This window comes from Tiliqua scincoides, chromosome 2 (genome assembly GCF_035046505.1).
Source record: "Tiliqua scincoides isolate rTilSci1 chromosome 2, rTilSci1.hap2, whole genome shotgun sequence".
Classification (NCBI taxonomy): domain Eukaryota; kingdom Metazoa; phylum Chordata; class Lepidosauria; order Squamata; family Scincidae; genus Tiliqua; species Tiliqua scincoides.
In genome coordinates, this window is record NC_089822.1 from 216,356,181 (window position 1) to 216,372,652 (window position 16,472).

Below are 16,472 nucleotides of genomic sequence, written 5' to 3' on the forward strand. Positions count from 1 at the left end.
CCCTTTTCATGTTCTCAAAGCAGTAAATAAAGTTTAGGTTTGCTTAAGAAAGCAAATATATGTTTCAGTTTCCCTCTACATCCTCACAAAATTGCAAAGGGGAAACCATGGATATCTTTCCATGGTTTCAGCACTTCCATAATTTTTTCTATATCTAGTTAGGCTAATGTTTAACTCTACCCACTGAAAGGAAAGGAACTGATAAGGAAGTCCAAGCTTCCTCCTGTGCTTAACGGATTTGGCACCATTTCCATGCACCACTGCAGGAAGTTTTAAGAGAGACTAGCACAGAGAATTCCTCAGCAACCAACCCTGAGGACTGAGCCACCTGCTCCTTCTCCAAATGCATTGATGCTGTCCAGATTTCAATCTGCACATTATTCACCTTGCATCTGTTCCCTGTCATTAAGGTTTTCAATCCAAATCATTTCATTAAAAAAAAAGAAAAAAAGAAACTGTCCACAGCTTTTAGTATATTGCTGAAGCTGAGTCTTTCATATACTGTACTTGTAAATTACATCAACAGAATTAAAGGTTGCAAAAATACTGATTTCAATATCACCATCTTGTTAAATAATCACAGACTAGCTGAATATGACCCCAAGGAAGAGGCACTTTGCAGTTGACAAAATCCTCTCTCTTTTTGCAGAATGCCACTAATCTTCCAAATCTGTGAAGTAGATTGCTGCTTAAAGCAGCAGTCTTCAGTCCCGTTGGCTGCTTCCCAATCCTTAAAGAAGGCAGAGTGCAGAAGACCTGACAAACTCAAAAATACAAAAATCCTCTCAGAGAAATTTGCTCATGATTCATTCTGATTATGACTAGCGAGTCCATCACCAGTGAGCGATTAATGATGGCTGAAACTAAGACCTGGCCTTGTTGAGAGCACATGAGGCAGCTTTCAGGCTGAAGCGAATGAATGAATGAATGAAATAGTACAAACTATCACTAGAAATGTAACCTTAAAGCCTATAACTTAATCACAACATGCTATTAAGGCTATTTTTGATTTCATTAATATTTTAAAAAGTGCTATATACCCATCAATTCATTATCCAGCCTGCATCAGTCAGAAGAATAAGCGAGGAGCTCAGTAGAACACAATTACTTTGCATTCAGAAGGTACCAGGTAAGACAGCTGGAAATTCAGATCTGAAACTTTGGAGATCCACTGCCAGTCTGCACTGGCAATATGATTTTCTCCCCATCCCTTAAAGGAGCAAGGACAAGTGCTTTCAGACTGGTGAATTATGAATGAATGAATTACAGGTCATCCCTTGTTATCCACTAGGGTTCCGTACTAGAACCCCTCATGGATATAAAAATCTGTGGATTAAAAAAAAAAACAGTGGAAAAATAGATTTAATGACCTGTTTCCAGGTTTCTTGCCCCTCCATTGCTCCTACTGGAATAAGGTTGTGCCTGAACATCCTCAGGGGTTTGATTCTGGGACTCCCTGCTGATACCATAAAATGTGTTAAATAAAAGCTGTTTAAAAAAATTAAAAAGTGCATCCCTTTACAACTGTGGTTTAAAACAGCTTTTCTTACGTTGTAGAGAGGGAGTCAGAAATGCATAGGACCGCCTGCCTTTGCCTGCTCAGCTGAAGGTTGTAATGATTGTTTGCATGACTGTCACTCTACAACAGTATGAAAAACAATTTTTTAAACTGTGATTTTAAAGGGATGGATTTTTACATCTTCTCCAGGGATCAGCACATTCCTTCTCATTTGCAGTGGCCATTTGTGTTGAGTCAAATCTGTGTATAACAAGGTTGTAACTTTAGTTTTTTTTTCCTCCATCTTAAATCTCCCACCAATCAGTTTCACTGAGTGATCCTGGTTCTGTGAGAGAGGAATAATAACTTTTCTCTAGCCACTTTTTCCATACTATGCATAGCTATAGAAGTCTCAGTCATGTCTCCAACTCAATTGCCTTTTCCATCCAAAGCTGAAAAGGAACTTTTCCTTCCTTCACTGCATAAGGAAGGTGTTCCATCTCTCTGATCATTTTGGTTGCCTTTCCAAATGTGGCCACCACAGGTTTATATAGCGACAATATAATGTTTGCAGTCTTATTTTCAAGCCTTTTCCCAATTATTCCAGCATGGAATTTGTCTTCTTCACAGCTGTCATACATATTTTCATTGAGCTATACATTGTGGCTATATCATTGAGCTATACATCTTTCTTGGTTCATCACTGAGAACTCAGACCCCATCACTGTACAGGTATGTGTCACTTAATGATGGGGATATGTTCTCCAATCCCTGTTGCTATGCAAGTAGGTTGTTAAGTGAATATTCAGCAATCTTTGGAGTGCCTTTGGAGTGTAAAGAGACATTCCCTGCCAGACTCTCGCTGGCTGAGCAGCCTAGCAGAGACTGATTGCATTAAGAACCCCTTTGCCAATTGCCTCATTAAGAGCCTCTTTGACCAGCCGTCATTGTATATGCAGGTGGTACATTGTTAGGCAATAGGTCATTAAGCGACATGCACCTGTATGTGTGAAGCTAGTGAAAAAACATGAAATGTGAAATATATATGTGAAAAAAGTGTGCATCATCTTACACTAATTAGCACTGAACGTCTTCTGCAATTTGGTTGCCTATTCGCTCAGTCTAAAGCTTTTGGGGCTCATGACAAAAAGTGTTGGTTTCAACCATCTTGAATAGTTTGTTGACATCTGCAAACTTGGTGATTTATGCCACTGATCGACTGGTTAAAACCACTGCAACTTTTTTTTCATTTTTGAAAACAGTTGACAGGAGGACCCCTGAAATACTCCATAGGGGTGGGCTGGCCTCACGAGACCCTTTGTAGCTGGAGTTCTGGTTCACATGCTGTTGTGGTTCAGAAAGAAATAAGTGCTGTTCCAGTTTTAAGATCAGGGTTCATTTCCCTTCTTGCGATTAAGGCATCCATTAGAGTGGGGCACACACAAGTTATTTAACACTACATCTCAGAAAATCCTATTAGGAAAAAGTTAGTGTTTTGACCTTCCTCCATGTTGTTTTCCAAAACCTGGCCAGCATCAGTTTAAGCCTCTTATGGAATTAGTTTACTTTGATAAAAGAATAATCTCATTATTTTAAAGACAGGCATATTTAACCAAACTATGTATAACTAGTCAAAGTATGTATGACTTTCCATCATAAAACAAATACGGACAACTATCAGACTAGGGGCTGATCAAAAAAAGACAGCTTGATATTTGATTCTGTCCTTATTCTTGTAGGCACCTTGAAAAGTGTTTTATATCCTACTGTAGCAAACACAACTGAACAGCAAACGGAACCTTTACTGAGACTGAGATTACTTTCTTCAGTTGTGGCTTTCACAGCAATAGCTTTCAAATAAGCCTTCCATTACTTGGTTAAGATCAAGATATTTTACTTGCACAACTAAAGCAGCTGATACATTACCATGTTAGTTCACAGCCATGGCATCACTACAGGGTGCAGACCACACTGGGTATCATCCTCAAGGGCGATACCACACCACCCAAGTCTCTGTTTGGCAATCTTTGGCCTGCTCCAGGTACAGATGCCTTGCCAATTATGCATTCATTGCTTGCAACTGAGAACATGAAGATTTCAGGTCGAAGATAACTGAATGGATGTGATTACATCATTATGTCATTCCCAAATTTCTGGAACACCATTCTCCAGGTAAACACAGCATCGGGTGGTACCCACCCCAGGGAGACCTCTGGTTCACAGCATATACCAATATACTCTTCATGCATTTGCCAACCATTACTAAAATGGTTATGATTAAACATGCTTATTTACAACTAATTATAGTTTTTGTACTAAATTAAATACATCTCAGTATCTAAAAGATACACTGTAATGATATTTGAGCAATTAAATAGCTGTGTTTCAAGCAGCATTTTCTCTGAGGTTCAGAATGCTCATGTTATGGACTTTTAAGTGGCATGTACAGAAGTATGTCATATTGGCCTCAATGGGGCTTACTTCTGACTAAACGTGCACAGGATCTCGCTGTTAGAAACCTAGAATTTATTATATTTCTTTCTTTCAAGGAGTTCAGAGTGTCGTAATTTGAAAAAGTAACAAGAACAACATAAACAGGTCTCTGTGGTCAAGTCTTTATTCTTAAATAAATGAGAGGTTTTTTTTCTCTGTATAACATAAGGGAAGCCAGCATGATCTTTTTTTAAACAGGCAACAGACCATGATCATCTACCAAGGGGAAAAAAAACACCTCACCATTTTCAAGATACACACAGAAACGTTCCAACTCTTCTAAATAAAGAGGATGGAAATGCCAGCCAAGGAATGAGAGCACAGCTCTGTCCTTTTACAATCATGGTTTTGAACATGCCCTTAAGATTGCATAACTCAACTATACACAAAATCCTCTCTGCTTAGAGGTTGCTAGCTATTTGCTCCTTTCAAACAAATAGTTGGAAATATATTCTGACATGATGAGTTCAAGCCAAGATATACACTCATAACAGTCCTACTTTTGTTTCAACTGCATTGCCTTAGTCAAAAGAAATCTACAGACCACTTCCTACATTACATTTCTTAAGGTATATACAACATATTTTTCACAAAACTATAATATCCTCACACAAATGCATTATTTCCAGCCATGCATATGAAACACAAACATACACAGGCAACAGAACCACGATCATGCACTCCTTCACCCATTTCTACTTTGTCTTAGCAGCATGGAACTAGCTTCCCTATTATTATTAACAGTATTTATATACTGCATTTCAACAAAATTCACAAAGTGGTTTACAGAGAAAAATCAAATAACTAATGACTCCCTGTCCCAAAAGGGCTCACAATCTAAAAAGATGCAAAAGAACACCAGCAGACAGCCACTGGAACAGACACCGCTGGGGTGAGAAGGGCCAGTTACTCTCTCCCTGCTAAACAAAAGAGGAGCACCCACTTGAAAAAGTGCCTCTTACCCAGTTAGCCAGGATTATCCCTATAACCTTTTCTCATTCAGCTCACATAACACACGTGTACTGGAATGACATGAACAAAGTCAATGACATAGTCCCTACTCACTTTATCACCATAAAATGGTTGTCAACCTTCAGTCTGGAAAGACTATGGTATAAGCCCACAGCACCCGGTATTCCCTGGCAGTCTCCCATCCAAGTACTAACCAGGCCTGACCTTGCTTAGCTTCCAAGATCAGGCAAGATTGGGCATGTGCAGGGTAACAGTTGCTGTCACTTATCACCAGAAGGGAGAATGATATTTGTGTGAGAAGGTACTATGGTATTAGCTTTACTTATGAGATCACATGTGTTGCGAGATCACAGAGAATCAGGTACACAGCAACAACAACAATGCTGGCTAGTGATCACCTGTCCCTGTTGTCCATGTATTACAGAGGCCTTAGATGTGGGAGGGTCTTATCGCTTTGCCCTTAGTAGAGAGATCTTACTTCTCAGACATGCTGGGCACAGCAAGATAACTGGAGGAATGAGAGGGGTCAGTCTTTTCTTTTTAGCTTTGGAGAGACTGGTAGCTCTCGATTTACATAGTCTTAATTTGTGCATTTTCCAAATTGTGTGATTTGTAAATTAAGACCAGAAGCCTAATTTACACTGGCAATTGTTGAAATACAGGGGCCCTCTTGTGTCCGCAGATCTCATATCCGCTATGGATGTGGGGACCCCCCACTCCCCCTGCACACTGTCCAAAGGCAAGGGGAGCTATGCTCCCCTCACCTCCAGAGGCTCTTCTAATCCCCAGAGACTGTGCATGTCCACCCGCAGGCTCTGCAGGCCTCAGAATAGTCATTAGAGCAAAAAACAAAATGGTACTTTCTTTTTTTGTAAAATGAGAAGTGACGTTTTTATGCCTTTAACAGGCATTATGAGGGGTGGGGAAGCCATGGAGGGCTGTTTTAATGGAAAAAACCTAAAATAGCATTTTTTCCAGCCTAAATAACCATTCTAACAGCCACAGAGACTGTGGATAGTCACACACATCATCTGTGGGGCTCAGAAGAGACTCCGGAGGGCAAAGGGCATCCTGCATATCCAAGATTTCAGGTATCTGCAGGGGTTCCAGAACAGAACACCCGCAGATACCAGGGAACACCTGTATAGTAGCCCTTCCATATTTGCAGGTCCCATATCTGTGGTTTCAAAAATATGCAGCTTAAAGTTATTTGAAAAAAGAAATTCCAGAAAGTTCTTCCTTCTTCCTGGCGTGCCAGTGCTGCCTTTTGAAGTTCACTGAGTGACTGCAGGTTCTGATTCACCTCAATCATAACATTCAGCAGCACCATGTCATCCAACAGCACTTTAATAGCCAACCCACAATGCTTCCCTCTCCACCTCTTGTAGACCTTCACCCAACAGCCCCCTCCACCCAGTGGTGTAGCTAGCAAGGGGCAGTCCACCCCAGGTACCAGCCTTGGGGGGGGGGTGAGACCACAAATGACCCAACATTGCTAACATCACAGAGGTTACGAATAACCCCATTATGTTATATACCGTTGGATACAGAATGTCCAGCAGAATGCAATGGAAAAAAACAGAGTAAAATATCTCCTTTCCATCAAACGGTATGGCCAAAAACCAGAAACCAAAAAATGCATGGAGCCCTATGGAAAGTGAAACCGAGCTATATTGCGTGCTTACTCATGAGTAGGCAAACGTGCCTTAGTCCTTTGAAAAGGGCAGGCTGAGAGGAATCCAATGACGCCAGAATGGTTCCTATCCAATGAAAGCATCCCCCAAAAAACAACCAAGGTGGAAGTCCCTCTCTCCAAGCGGACAAAAGTATCAAGCCCTATAGAAAGGGGAAGTAAGCCACACGGTTTCGTTTACTCACAAGTAAGCAAATGTGCCTTGGCTCCTGGTCAAGTCAGGCAAAGGGGAATGCAAGGCTAGCTGCACTGTCCCAATCTGATGAAAGTGGAGCTCAACAAACATTCCAGAAGGCAGCCCCCCCCCCCCCAGAATAAAACAGAGGCTTCAGCTGGTAAGATCAATTTTTTTTGTTTTTAGACTTGTAAAGCCAGGTGGGTCCTGATAGTGATATGCCTGAATATAACAATTTACACTGAACTGGGCATGGACCTAGCTGAAAATCCCATTGATATATTTTTTTGGAGGGAGGGGTGTTATTACAAGCAGGCTACAGAGAAAATTCACTTGGTGAAACAGGACTGGTTTCCCCTTATTTAATTATTTGTTTTTCTCTAATTAAATTTATAATTATTATATTTTGCTTGATGATGTCACTTCCAGCCATGACATCACTTCCGGTGGGTCCCAGACAGATTGTCATTCTAAAAAGTGGGTCCCAGTGTTAAAAATTTGAGAACCACTGCCTTAACTCAAAACAGGCCGATGAGACATCCTCGGGGGGGGGGGGGATGATACCCTAGTGACCAAAATTTGGAAATCATGGCTTTTAGGAGTAATGCCATCATGTTATATACTATTTGATGCAGAATATCATCCATTGCTTGTGGGGAAATATTCACTGCATTTTTCTGGCCATTATTATTCATTTCATGTCATGGCTATTACTATCTCAGTCTCACCCACCTCACAGGGTTGTTGTGAGGACAAAACAAGGAAGGAACCATGTACACCACCCTGAGCTGCTTAGAGGAAGGGTGGTATAAAAATAATAATTAATAATAACACAGGCCTACAAAATTAAGGGTCAGAAAAGTTCCCAAACTTTATGGTGGTTTGATATGAATTTGGGGTGCCGATTCAAAAAAAAAAATGCCATCCGTTTTGCCCTATCACGTCTAGTTTTGGAGATATACTATAGCCTTGTCAGTGAATGGTTCAAGCATCTTCCTCATGAGGAAGCCATGGCGTAGGAACAAGAGTTCCTGGCACCTCCCTAAAGAGCCACGCCACACAGTCTGAATAACAGTGCCCTAAGATTTCCATTGCCTATCCCTAGCCCAAGCATTTTATGGAAGATTCTTTGCAATTAAAAGTTTACATGCATTGTTTTTCCTCAGTGGTTCTAGACTATGAGAAATTAACAGTTGTAAATATCCACAAGTACCCAATTGTGTCTTTCCAAAAAATAGGCATTCTGGCCCTCTCCATTTCTAGAAAGAATGAGAACGTTTTGAATATTTAGAGCTCAGTCCTATTCAACTTTCCAGCTCCAATACAGCTGCAATGCAGCCCAAAGGTAAGGCCTCTGTGACTGCCCTCTCACCACAGGCTGCAGTGCAGATTCCCTTGGCAATGCTGTATCAGTCCTGGAAAGCTGGATAGGACTAGGCCCTCCAAGTGGTTTGTGACTATTACTATAATTACTGTAACCACTTGGGACCCAATCCAATCTAACTTACCAGTGCTGATACCAGGGTACTGTAGTGGTTTGGGAGGTGGACTTAGACCTGGAAGATCCAGGTTCAAATCCCACCTCAGCCGTGAAGCTTGGACCAGTTGCTCAGCCTCACCTACCTCACAGGGTTGTTGTGAGGACAAAAGGAAGGGAGCAGCTGTGTATACCACGCTGAGCTCTTTGGAGAAAGGGCAGTATAAAAATGTGAATAAATAAATACAGCAGCAATGGAGCCCCAAGGTAAAGGAACAAACATTCCCTTACCTTGAGGAGGCCTCCATGACTGTTCCCCCATTGCAGGATGCAGCGGCTGCATCAGTGCTGAAAAGTTGGATAGGATTAGGACCTTAGGACCTTAGGCTACCACATAATTTGTAAATAGAAGCAAACGACATTAGTTAGAATATTCTAAGCATGACTCCAAATGGGACTCAGGAACTACGGGATAAAATATCTTATAAAATATGCGGTTTATAAAAATGCTGCATCCAGAAGGAAAGTGATTCTCCACCCCAAAAAATAGATGGAAGTATGCAATGGAACTCTCCAAAATCCTTATTAGAATCAAATACTGATTTACCAATAAGTAAAGATGAGGTGGCCAAGCATGCAATGAGACGTAATTATTTAGTATAGTAAAATCCCAAGCAGCCAGTGAGGCCTGCAAAGAATCTCTGCAACCTAGTTCACTGGCCAACAGAATAGTAGATGCAATTCAAATCAAGTAAGTGCAAAGCAATGCTTCATAGGACAATCCACCTCTCTCAATACTTTACATATATAACCACATCAAAATGGGATTAAAAATGACTGGAACACCTATCAAAAATTATCATGGAACAACAGGAAGTTTAGTGTGTTATGGCAGTATAATAGCACAATTCTAGACATGTCTACTCAGAAGTAAGTTTCAATGAATTCACTGGTACTTACACACAAGAAAGTGCCTACATGATTGCAGTCTTAACAATATCTGAATGATTTGGAATGGAAATGAACACTTGATAGGTATTACATAATTCTATGATGGGACTACATTTAGTTTCATTTACGACCAGATTTAATTTTGGCCACCTTGTTTCAAATACCTGAAACAAGGTGGCCAAAATGAAATCAAAACATACAGAAAGGGCAACCATAATGATCAGGAAGACTGTATTATTATTATTTTTACACAAAAAAGTCTTAAGATGGGGTTCTCTTGTTTTATGAAAAGTGATTGGAGGGCAAGACATGAAAGTTATGAATAACATGAAGGTAGTGAACAGAGAGAAGGTATTTTTCTTAACACTATAAAACCTTGTGTCACCCAATGAATTAGACTAGCAGTAGATTACAATATTTTTAAGACCACTGCATACAATTTTTTTTAAACAGTTGGTTTTATAAAACAAATGAATCCATAATTAACTTTGGCCAGACTGCATTAAAGCATTCAAAATTGTAACTAGAATACTTAACTTTGAAACTGATAGCATCATCCTATGCATGTCTACTCAGAAGTAAGTCCAGTGGGGCTTACTCCCAGGAAAGTGGGTGGGTATAGGATTGCAGCCCAAATTAGATATATACCATTCCTTTCCCTGCTGTTACCAACTCTGCTCTTATTCCCCAGCTTCTCACAATACCTCAGCATTACTGCAGCTGGCTCCATTTTCATTTACCCAATTCTAATGATGCAGCACATCACATTTTTGGCTCTGCAGGCATCTGTAAACTGAGACAGTATAATTCAGGACTAGAGTAGAATTTTTTTTGTTTTAAGGCTCTTTCTTATCTGAGAAATACAGTCTTGCCAACACTGCATTTATAATTTAATATTACAAATCTGCTGCATGACAGGCTGCAGAAGATAGCATACAATACGTGATTCAGAAGATATAGATCCAGTCATCACCCTGCCACATTGAAATGAAAGACAGGCATTACTGGTTGTCTGCAAACTTTGCAAAGGTATTTGAAGACATCTATTCTATCCTATTCATAGCCATTGTTCCCAGGCATCATGAAAACTTAATTCAGCATTACTGCAAATATTGGCTGCACAAATCAAAAGGCAAAAACCTGGATCATGACCATTCATACAATCACATCTAAATACACAATGCCAAAAAGTATCTATGCAACAGAACTCAGACAAGCGTAAAGTAGACCATTTTCACACATGTATGTGTACACATTAAAGAAGAGGTAGCTCTATTGTGAACAAAGCGACTACAAAAATACCCCTTACAAATCCAACACAGGGCTAAACTACATGCATGATGCAAGACACATTACTGATATCCTTTAATTTTGCTTAATAAACAAGAGCCAGACTGAGGGCTTTGAAACTAGGAGCATGGGGAGGGCTGAGTGGTGAGGTGTGTTTAACCCAATGCCCTCTGCTGCAGCCTGGATCCATACACCCTGCAGATGGGGGGGGGGGGGGAGAGAAACCTTCAGTTGCCACCAAATCTATAATGAGCAACTTCTAAACTTAAAAGGAGATTTCACTGCTTTGTTCAGAGGAACATAATTTAGCTCCACATAATTTAGTTTATATGGAGCCAAAAGTTAACAATTCACATTGATAAAAGTTTCATGTTCCCACAGACTAAGGCCCAAATCCTATTCAACTTTCCAGTGCTGGTGAAGCCAGCAGGATGGGGCATGTGCTGCATACTGTGGTAGGTGGACAATCACAGAGGCCTCCTCCAGGTAAGGAACTGTTTGTTTCTTTTCCTTGAGACTACATTGCTGCAGTACTGGGGCTGGAAAGTTGAATAGGATGGGCCCATACAGTTAACCCTCTGCAAAATATCACTTCATTCTAAATATTTTTAGAAGCCTGGCAATTAATCTGGGGCTGAAATCCTATGGACATTTGTCAGGAATAATACCCATTGACACCCAGGGAGTTATTTTCCACGTACAGTACTGCACGGTTTATGCAACATTTTCTACAATTAAAATAAGACCGAACACTGTAAACACAAGGAAAATTTCAGCAAAACCATAAAAAACACTTTTTAAAGTTTTAGTAATGCTGCTGTAACAGTAATGCTGTTAGTTTAAAAAAAAACAAATTCACAGTTTTGCTGTAATTTACTGCTACATTTCTCTGAAAATGTAGATTTTGCTGGACAAAGCTGCTGCTGCTGGACAAAGCCATTGGGAGCAAGGCAGCATGCCTCCCAAACCAGGGTGCTATCTAGCCCTTCAGAAGCCCTCCTGATTTTTTTTTCTGAGCATATGCATACAGGGCAGCACCTTTCCCCCAGGACAGGTAAAGCCCAGGAGTGAATGGGTTAAACCTAGAAGGAGTGCCTATGCATATGATGAGGGAGAAGGGCCAGACCAATGAAAACACAGGGCTATAGTTAGCCCCAGCAGGATAAGCTACTGAGACACTATTACAAGGAGGCTTTTATAGATGACACACGCACTTTGTCCTTAGGTGGTAGGGCGCAGAGGCAAGGACCGGAAGCACAAGCCGGGAAGCACAAGCCGGGGAGGCAGCTTACCTGAAGTTCGCACCAAGCCACTTCAACCCACGTCTCGGTGTCCAGTCCCTTGTAGACCGTTTTGAAAGACCCCCTTCCCAGCTCAATATCAAACTTCAGAAAGCGGCCGTCGGGGGAGGTGGCCACAGCTTTCATGTCGGCCTCCTCTTCCTCCTCCTCCAGCTCCTCTTTCTTAGACTTGCTCTGATCCTTGGCAGCCTCCACGGCCTCCTTCTTCTCAGCATCCTTGACGCTCTCCTTTCGCTCGCCACCTGCCCCGAGGCTCTCCGGGGCTGCCGCTGCCCCCTCGGCCTGCCCAGGGGGCTCTTCCCCTACCCGGTTCTCCTCTGCTATCCTCTGCCCTGCCTTGGCCCTCTCCGCAATGATCTTGCGGGTCTTGGAGAAGAGGATGATCTTCTGCTGCTGCAGTAGCTGCTCCGGGGGCTCGAAGGGGGGCTCCTCCTGGTCGGAATCCACCACGCTTCTCCGCAGGAAGCGCTGGTGCACCGCCTTGGGATCCTTGGCATAAGGCACGCGGGGGAGAGGCGCTGGGGGCGCGGCTCGGGCTCCTCTGGGCACTGCAGCAGGGTCCATGCCTCCGCTGCCCGCTCTATCCATATTCATGCCCTTTGCGCCTGCAGGAGCAGCGCCGGCCGCCGCCACCGCTTGGAGACCGGCAGGTTCTGCTGCACTCCCAGCTGGAAACTCTCCGCCGCCGCCTCCCCCCCGCGGAGGGGCCGATCTGGCATCGCCCCCAGTTTCCATTACAGCTGAGCCTTCAGCTGCCGCCGCTGGACAAGACGGTGACGGTGGTGCCGGTGCCGGTCCTTGGGAGTCATCACGGTCCGGCCTCCTGCGGGAGCTCGCCCGAGTCACCTGCCAGGCAGAACGACAAACAAGAGGCTCGTCAGCCCAGCGCGCTGGGGAAAGGCAGCGGCGGGGATCGCCTGCAGGAGGGGCGCCGCCCCCCTCCCCAGCACCAGCTACAGATCCCCCAAACTCAGCACTGGGGCTACAATCCTGTCCTCACTTTCCTGGGAGTAAGCCCCCTGGACTATAATAAAGCTTACTACTGAGTAAACACGCCTAGGATTGGGCTCTCAGTCCCTCCTGGACTCCTCCTCAGAAGGATGTAAGTGGGGGGTGAGAGGAGGGATCAAATCAAAGGCCTTTCCCCACGAGAGTCAATGATCGAGGGTGGGGACCCCTTTTCTGGGGTCCCAGCTCCTTGGGAAGGAACTACAGCGAGGGATCCCCTCCGGGGAAGTGAGGCGGCTGCCTCCACCTGCAGAGGGGGAGGGGCGCCCACAGGTGCTCCCCCAGAATGCTCTATAAACTGCACAGCCCGAATCAAAGGCGCGCCACTCCCCCTCCCCACCTCCCTTCCTCGCACTGTGATCCCATCTCCCGGGTGCCCAAAACACGAGCCGGCCCCAAAGCGCGCATCTCCCGTCCCTTTAAAGAGCAGCGCCTTCCCTCCAGCATCCCCGCCCCTCCTGCTATTCCAGTCTCCTTTTGCAGCCCCCGTCTCTTCAACGGGGTGCACTGGGGCCCCAGGCAGTCTCTCCCCCCTTCTGCGCGCCCTTAAAGACCCCCCCACGCGCGCCCTCCTTTTTCCTCGCCCCACTCGCAAGCCCTCTGGGCTTCCGCCTCCCCCGCCCCCTTTGCCCACTTCAGTCATACTGCAGCTCCTCAATGGAAAGCCATATTGAGGCTGGAAAATGGGAGGTGGGCTGGAAGCGAGGGCGGAGAGCGCTCCACCAGCCTGGGCCCCACTCGGCTTCCCCACGGCCCTGGGCGCATGAAGGAGAAGCGGGGAATGCCGCCCCTCCACGCGCCTTCGCCGGCCCACCGATAAGCCCCGCTTAGGTAACAGGAGCCCGATCCTGTGCATGCCTACTCACAAGGAAGCCCCACTGTCTTCAGTGGGGCTTACTCCCATGCAAGGCTGCAGCCTGAGAGCCCAATTCTATGCATGTCTACTCAAAAGTAAGCTCCATTCTAGTCAAGGGGGCTTACTCCCAAGTAAGTGTGGATAGGACTGCAGCCCGAGAGCCCAGTCCTATGCATGTCTACTCGTAGCCAATGGGGCTTTCTCGCAGGAAAGGGTGCACAGGATGGCAGCCTGCCTGAGGGAGGCGCGGGGCTGCGTCGCTCCTACAGCAGAGGCTGCCGAGCGCCCCGGAGCGTTCATCGTGTGCCCAACGCAACAGCCCCCAGGGTGGCGACCGAGAGCGGCGGGCGCAGGTGCTCCAGCTGCACGCACAATGGAGCGGCCTCACCTGCAGCCAGCGAAGGGGGAAGGCAGTCGAGGCCCCCCCTTCACCCCAGACCGTGACTTACGCGGAGGAGAGGGGCCACCCATCTTCACAGCCACAGCAGGAGGTTGGGGGCGGGCGGGTGGCAGAGCGGAGGGTCAGCGAGTCCGTCTCCAAGCATGAAGCTCCCTCCCCCACCCTCAAAGGCTGGGCTCTGCTGCAGCGGCGGCGGCGGCGGCGGCACCCTCCTCCCCCCCACAGTCTCTGCGTCTAGCCTCCTCCGTCAGCCCCTCGGGCGCTCTTCAGCAAGCAGCGCTCCTGGTCCGGGCGCTCTCCTCCCAGGCAGAGCAGGGCACCCCCGGCAAGGCTCTGGCCGGCGCATCAATGGTCCACCGGGAGCGCGCGCCTTCCTCCTGCCCAGCCCCTCCGCTTGCAGGGAGCCGCAGTCGCCGCCGCCTCGCAGCCAAGCCCCTTCCCCAGAGCCGCCCTCGTTGCCGCTGCCTCGACGCTTTTGTCAATGGAAATAGCTCTCTGATGAGCGTCCCATTATACTGACGGGCCGGGAGCCCTGGGCATCTCCAAGCAGCCAATGGGAAGGGCTGGGAGGAGGTGGCCCCCTGCTAGATCCGCCCCGCATCGCTGGGGAACGAGGAGAGCGAGCAGCTGAGCCCTCCAGGGCCAAGCGTGCGCCCCAGCCCTGCGCATGCCCTCTCGGAAAGCCGCAGCCTGCGCTGACCCTTGCTCTCCCGTGGGCTGAAGCGGAGCCTGGGCTGACATCAGCGGGAGGACGGCGGTGGGAGCATCGCAGGGGGCGTGCTGACGCTGCGGGGGGAGAGGCAGAGGGGAGCTACCTGCCCAAAGCAGGTGGAGGAGGGGGGCGAACACGTGCGAGGAAGCTGCTCTGCCCTTCCTGGAGGCGGCGGCGACCTGCTGTGCGCTTGCCGCTGTCTGATGCAAGCCTGCGCCGCCTCACCTCCAGGGACTTGGTCGGGCGGAGACTTCTTTGCAGTGTTCTCGCTGGAGCCTTTTCCTCCTAATAAATCTTTGAAAACCACCTGCAGCTTCCCCGGATCTTCCCCTCCCCCCTTTTCACCTGCGCTTGATGTGCTGAACGTGGCGTGGAAAATTAATAGGGCGTAGAGGAAAAACCCGGGATCCTGGTCTCAGGCGTCTCGCCTCTTGCACCGCGGGAGAGATCTGACGAGGGCGGTGTTTCTCAAACTGTGGGTCAGGAGCTACTAAGTGGGTCGCAAACCAATTTCAGGCAGGTCCCCATTCATTTCAATATCTTATTTTTAATTTATTAGACTTGATGCTGCTATGGTGTGTGACTGTGTTTGGGGAAATTACAGATCTGTACTTTTAACAAGCTATATTTTTTTTTAACAATGATAGTCAATGGGACTTGCTCCTGGATAAGTGTGGGTAGGATTGCCTCAGACACAGACAGGTTTTTCACATGCCCGATCTCGTCTGATCTTGGAAGCTAAGCAGGGTCAGGCCTGGTTAGTACTTGGATGGGAGACCGGCTGGGAATACTGGGTGCTGTAGGCTTATACCATAGTCTTTCGAGACTGAAGGTTGCCAACCAGGATTGCAGCCTGGGGTTGTTAAATTTTCCTGCTTGATGATGTCATTTCCAGTTATGACACAACTTCTGGTGGGTCCTGACAGATTCTCATTCTGAAAAGTGGGTCCTGCTGCTAAATGTGTGAGAATCACTGGACAAGGGTTTTTACCCCAGGAAGATTTGCTTGTCCTCATTGTTCATTGCAGCATTTAATGTTGATGAATAAAAATGGAGGCCACCAAAACCCCTTTGCTTTATTGTATGAATAAATACAATATTCAACTGGTGTATGAATGACAACACATGAATCATAAACAAAGCATCTATCCATAGTTGGCCATGCACTGCTGGGACCTTTGAAATATGGTCCAGCTAGAATCAGTGTAGAGAGACAGGGCAAAATCTACAACCCACATATTCTAGAGAAGTTCCATTTAAGCTAATATGATTTACAGCAGTGGTTCTCAAACTTTTTATCACCGGGACACGCTTTCTAGAATGACAATCTGTCCTGACCCATCAGAAGTGATGTCATGGCCTGAAGTGACATCATCAAGCAGGGAAATTTCTAACACCCCTCATATGACAAGATCAAATTCCCCCCAAATCCCAAAGGCTTTAATCCTATCCACATACCACTTACCTATCCACAATGGGGAGTAAACCCCATTGACTATCATTGTTAAAAGCATGTACAGTACATAGTAGCCTGTTAAAAGTACAGATCTGTAACATTTTTCCAACTGCTGTCAAATACCATGGCAGCATCAAGTCTAATATATTAAAAATAAAATAGACATGGAAATGAATGGGGACCTACCTAA

General features: G+C 45.7%; 1 protein-coding gene across 11 annotated transcripts in view; it reads right to left on the minus strand.

Annotated features, from left to right (window-relative positions):
• Window positions 1-14,606, minus strand: part of WNK2 (WNK lysine deficient protein kinase 2) — a 146,269-nt gene extending 131,663 nt beyond the window's left edge. For all 11 annotated transcript variants that reach the window (XM_066614122.1, XM_066614120.1, XM_066614119.1 and 8 more), the window contains exons 1-2: window positions 14,164-14,606; window positions 11,842-12,696 (exon numbers count right to left, since the gene is read on the minus strand). In XM_066614122.1, coding sequence (XP_066470219.1) covers window positions 11,842-12,585 — 744 coding nt within the window. In that variant the 5' untranslated portion in view covers window positions 12,586-12,696; window positions 14,164-14,606. The remainder of the gene's footprint in view (window positions 1-11,841; window positions 12,697-14,163) is intronic.
• Window positions 14,607-16,472: the final 1,866 nt, after the last annotated feature.